The 5,515-nt window shown below is 48.2% G+C and overlaps 1 protein-coding gene across 1 annotated transcript; it reads right to left on the bottom strand.

The window, feature by feature from the left end:
• Positions 1-1,538: 1,538 nt before the first annotated feature.
• KLF10 (Kruppel like factor 10) lies at positions 1,539-5,199 on the bottom strand. Its single transcript, XM_009277134.1, has 3 exons — positions 4,965-5,199; positions 3,959-4,859; positions 1,539-3,053 (listed from the first exon to the last, which is right to left on the bottom strand). The coding sequence occupies exons 1-3, from the start codon at positions 5,193-5,195 to the stop codon at positions 2,794-2,796; spliced, it is 1,392 nt and encodes a 463-aa protein (XP_009275409.1). The 5' UTR covers positions 5,196-5,199; the 3' UTR covers positions 1,539-2,793.
• Positions 5,200-5,515: the final 316 nt, after the last annotated feature.

Raw genomic sequence — 5,515 nt, 5'->3', positions numbered from 1 at the left:
GTAAATTCACAATTATGGCTCTGCCTTCAGCTGGAACCAGTCAGAAGTACACTTCTTACTGCTAAATTCTGTATTTAGAGTGAGAAACTGTATTTTATTTAGCTCACAGCAATGCCAGAAACAGGTTTTCTTCTGCAGCCTCCCCAGCGATGCTGCCAGCAGGTGCTCAGGGCACGCCCCACTCACACCTCCAGAGCTGGATGCCACACAAAAAGCACCAGCAGCTGATTTTATTCGGAAAACACAGGCAGCGGAGACGGCCACGGCATGGAAACTCCCTTTCTTCCCCTTTTATTGCATGGCAGCATGAGAGCACTCGCCCAGGAAGTCAGATTTAAGTTCAGCTCCCTGCTGAGCTAGAGGGGGTTCAAAGCCCACCACACGCGCTGCCAAGGAGAGCCACGGCCGGGCAGGATAATGACGGGGGTGGCACTGTCTTTATGCCCTCCTTATGTGGGGCCACGGCACAAAACTGGATTCAAGGTCCAGTGTGCCAGACAGAGCTGGAGAGGGGACCCAGCTTCCTAGCCCAATGGCTAGTTGCAGACGTGGAAGGGTTTCAGACCCAGAGCTGTTAAAATATTTTATCTTACACCCATGAAACGTAAAATACCTTGAAGCGAGATGGCGGAGTGGGACTCAGGCTCCTGGGGAAGCGTCTGTTTTGCATTGGGCTATGATGCCATGTTCCCCCTGGAACAAGAAGAAAGGGCAATGACTCAAGTTTTTCCTACGTCAAACAGGATAAGGTAAGGAGTGCCTCTGTCCCAAACACCCCGCAGGGCAGGGCGGTGAGTCAACAGCCATGCGATTGTGAAATCCGGGGATCCCTGCAGGCAGGGCAGGGCAGGGCAGGGCAGAGCAGGAGGTAGAAGAGCTCCCACGAACAGTAGTAAGCGGCCATGCCCTGCACGCAGGCAGAGGCAGCGGGAGGCGGAGAAACCCTGCAGCCCACCTGCTGCCCTGAGAAGGCAAAACCTCACCTCCCCGCCCTCCGCCCTCTAGGAGTCTCCTACGGGAGAGAGCTCTAAGGACGGAGCCTAGGGGGGCGGGCAAGCCCCCGCCCCGGGGAACAGTGACAGTCGGTGCTGCCTGCCGGCTGGCCCCGGGCAACGCCGCCGAGGGATCTGGATCCACCGCCTCCACCCGAGGGCCTGGCCACCGGCAACAGGGGCTGGGTTCCATCCTGGGGAGGACGGTGCAGTTCCATCACCAAGAAAAAGGAAATATTTTTCACTGGTGTTGTGACGGCCCACATAAGCCCATTTATTTTGGGGGGCTTGGAGAAAGGGAGGGGGGATGAAGAGTGGGGAGGAAAAAAAAACAAACCCAAAACAGAGGCTCAGAGAAGCGCAGACTTGAAATTCCACCCCTCTTGGCTTTATAGAGCTTAAAAAACCCAAAAAAAACACACACAACGTTTAAGAGAGCGTTTCATTGGTCAGGACACATATTGATGGGCATTATACTTCGTTTTGTGGTTATTTGCCTTGCAAAGGGATACGTTCTGCTACAGAGAAAGAAGAGAGAGGTCTATATCAAAGGAAACCGGTTTTATTGTAAACAAAGTATAAAGTACAACATAAGAAATGTGCAAATCTTTAAAGTAGTCACAAAAAGCGTATCTAATACACTATTTTCAAACTGTTCACTTTCTGATATGTGTCCTCAACATAATATGATAAAATAGAAATAGTGAAAGTTGATGCATTATTTGTCACAAAAGCTATAGTTTAAATTCTAGGCCGGTGTCTCTACTGCCTCGTTTTACTTTTCAAATCACAACTTTCTAATTTAATACAATACATAATATATCCGTTTCATTTTTAGTATAAACCGTCTTTCAAAGAATAACACGATCAAGAAGCCTAAGATTCTTGGTTTTCTTCCTTAATCAACCCGAGTAGTTTACAGTTACGACATTTCTCTTAAAAGTGCACTGTATCCGTTTATGAAAACCGCAGTGGTTCAGAACGGTGAGAAGGTATAAAGGAAACCATAAGCAACACAAAAGCAGAAGCATCGTACGATGCCCAGGTACAACCAATTGTAATAAGCACAAAGCTTGCCAAAGAAGCTGGGAAAATATTACAAAGCTCATGAGGATTCAGAAACGTTCCTACCCTCCAGCTGCCCACGTGGTGCCCCTTTACACCCATTCCAAGCCCCCCCGGACAGCAGCATAAAGCTCGGTGTGTTAAACACCCCGCACAGGAGGATAGGCCTAAAATCTCTAGGAGTTTGGCGCCACATCATCGCTTATGACTGGGCCGGAGAATGGACAGGAGGAAAAGATTCCTACCCAGAAAAGGTGGCAGAAGTAGGAAAACCAATTTAGATTATCTTACACGGGTGCATTCTGGGCTTTCAAGCTGGCGCCCGTACATTGCTGTCTTCCCAGTCTGTGCTGTACTGAAGGTTGACGACCGAAAGTTAAAATCGGAGTTGGTCTCAAGCGTCAGCAGCTAACCTTCAGTAACACTTACGTGTGACTGATCTGGAGTATATATGAATATTCTGCAAAATTCAAAACCGGTACAATGTGTGCTGCTCTGCTCTAGAACCTTCCCTTTCTCTCTCTCCTTACCAGTGCAAAAGACACCCGCTATTCCAGCCGGCCACCGGTTCTCCCAGCAACATTTTTTGTGACTGAGCACAGCCTGCCTTTGCCTCTCTGCCGCACTGCGATCAGCAGCTGGCGCGGGAGAACCACGGACCGGGAGCAAAAGCCTTTTTTTAGCTGGCATCTCCCAGCAACAACAGTTAATGCCACCGTCTTCAGAATAAGTCCTTTCACTGCGCAGTCGCAGATGTTGGCAGCACGGCAATATCGTTTAACTTGCTCACTTCCATTTGCCAGTTTGGTAACTTCTTCGCTGATAAGTGGCGACGTGCGTGCTTCGTTAAGTGGTCGCTCCTCATGAACCGCCGCTCGCACATTGGGCAGGCAAACTTCTTCTCCCCAGTATGCGTTCTGCGATGGCGAGACAGTTCATCAGACCGTGCAAACCTTCTCTCACAGCCTTTCCAACTACAACTAAACGGCTTTTCTCCTAAAAGAAAAAAAAATGACAAAGAAAGAAACCCCATGAGTACTAACTGAGCAACAGACACTACTGCCTTGACCGGCAGGATTTGACTTTTTTAAAGAAAAGTTTCTATTATGACAGTTGAGTCAAAAATCTACATAAATATTCATTATTTTTACATATATGAAATGTGAAAAATTGTTTATACACCAGTATTTAAGACTCACTACCCTCAAAGCTAAGTAGTACATAGGGTTAACAATTCTCTGGAACCAAATAGTTCAAGATGCTCTTTACGTCTCAAGACAGCCGATTTTAACTCTCAGCTCCACATGAACTGCAGATTATGATGACTTAGCATGCCCAAAACTACCCTCTGACACACAACCTGTAATAACATTTTACATAACAGAGCACTGGTAGCGCACCGTGAACCTGTGTGAAAACACACGTGACTCTTTTTGCTACTGTGATTGAGAGCTGAGGCGTGGAGAAGTTACTCTAAAATAACCAAGGTAGGAATAGTTTGGAGTGGATCCTTATATTCTTTCATAAAAGAATCTCCTTAAGTTTTACCCGCTTCTGACAAAGGCATTCTTGTGGAGAAGCCTAATAAGGCATCTTTAACCCTGGAAAAGCATACTCTACATTGGGCAAGGCCTTGCTTCCACACTCGTAAGAAGCATTACTGAACGCCTTCTGATGTGAAGCAAGTCCAGCACAAACAAACTGCTGAGTCAACTTCCCCTCCGGGAGATTTCCTGTCAGAGATTAGGCAGCATTATAATGCACGCTGGCAAAAAAGTATTTCATTGCTGCCCCGCAATTTGTTCCATGAACAAATCCGGTAATCGCTAGAACCCTAACAAGTTGTGTATATAGCCGCAATTTTCTACATTAACTTTTAACATCCAGCAACAGGGACCAACCTGTGTGTGTTCTGACGTGAGCCTTCAAATGGGAGCTCTTGAAGTACGTTTTCCCACATCCTGGGTAGCTGCAAATGTGACTTCTTATTCTTGAAGAATCAGCCGGAGGAGTGGTTTTTGCTGTGGAAGGTACGAAGCCGGGAGCAGGGGCAATGGGAGAGAGTCTCGTGCCGTTCGGACTAATAATGGGAGCCTTTGTGCTCTGCACAACTGGCTGGGGCACAACAAACATAACAGCACCTTTGGGAACTTGGGTGCCCATGAAGACCATGGGCTGACAGAGAGCCGGCTGCTGGCTTGGCGTGGTGTTGGGCACTACGGCCGTCACAACGTTGTTGTTTGCGGGCAGCGGGACCATCTGGCAAATCACTGGCACGGGAGGGGCTCCACTGCCTTGGGCAGGGCACGGTGGTGCCACCGCTGCCGACTGCTGTGCCGATCCAGGGACAGGCTGATGTCTGCTGACTGAGGGCTTTGTCACGGGCACTGGACTGACAGCTGGTTCTGCGGTTTTTCCTTCTGCCACCGGCAGTTCACCGCTCTCATCACTGGCTCTGCTCGGCGCCGCGGCAGAACACACCGAATGTTCCGCTTCGACATTTTGTTTGCTGTTTGTTTCCCTCAAAACACTGTCCTGGTATTTCAGCACACTGGCTGTTCTCACCGGGCAGGTTTTGCGATTACAAAGCTGGGCATCAGCCGTGTGGCGGATAACACTCGTTGCTTGAGCTTTCAGAGGCCCGGCTGCTGGAGGCCTCTCCACCTCTCTCCAAGGTGCGGCCAGAGGAGGCTTGGCAGCCTCGGCCAGCGACTTGCCGGGCACTGCAGCAGGCACCAGTGCCGCCGGATGGACCACCTGCGACATCTCGAAGTCGGAAGGGCTGTAGGGCGGGGTCAGGCACTGCGTGGGGAGACAGACACAGTAAGGGGGGGGGGCATGTTACCAACACATTGCCACGCTAATTATTAAAAACAAGCACACGCACATACAAATTCCAAAACTTACAAATGCTGGTATCACATTAAAGTCCGCTGCTCCGGGAAGCAAAGTCTCGTCACTCTCTTCTGACATATCAGATGCTGGAGTTATAGGTCTCATTTCTGCATGTTTTTTGAAGTCTGATTTCCAGTTGCAACTCATAGAAATAAGGGCTTCTACAGCCTCATAATCGCTTTTTTCAGGAGTATTGTTCCAGAAATGCCTAGTATCTCTCTGTTTCTCAGTCATTATCTCCATTTCTTCCTCCTGTTTTGGTTAGAGGAAAAAAGGAAACTTTAAACCTGATGCTAAGTTTGAATATTTTGCAGTTACTTGTAAGAAGGCATCGTAAAAACCAAAGCAAGCAACCTGTGCAAGATAAATATGCTTGGTCATGTGGGGGGTATGCCTGTATTTTCCTGCCCTCTTTCTTACTTATATAATATTTTTATGAAGTTGTTAGCAGGCAAACCTGGCCATCTGCTGAAGGCTGTATATTTTCTTGAGACAAAAGAACTCCCCCCAAATCTTGAACAACAGTTTAAGTTATTCCATGTTTCAAGTGTTGTGTCTGAAAG

Source organism: Aptenodytes forsteri, unplaced genomic scaffold (genome assembly GCF_000699145.1).
Source record: "Aptenodytes forsteri isolate BGI_AS27 unplaced genomic scaffold, ASM69914v1 Scaffold145, whole genome shotgun sequence".
Lineage (NCBI taxonomy): Eukaryota > Metazoa > Chordata > Aves > Sphenisciformes > Spheniscidae > Aptenodytes > Aptenodytes forsteri.
This window is presented reverse-complemented; position numbering and strand designations above follow the sequence as displayed.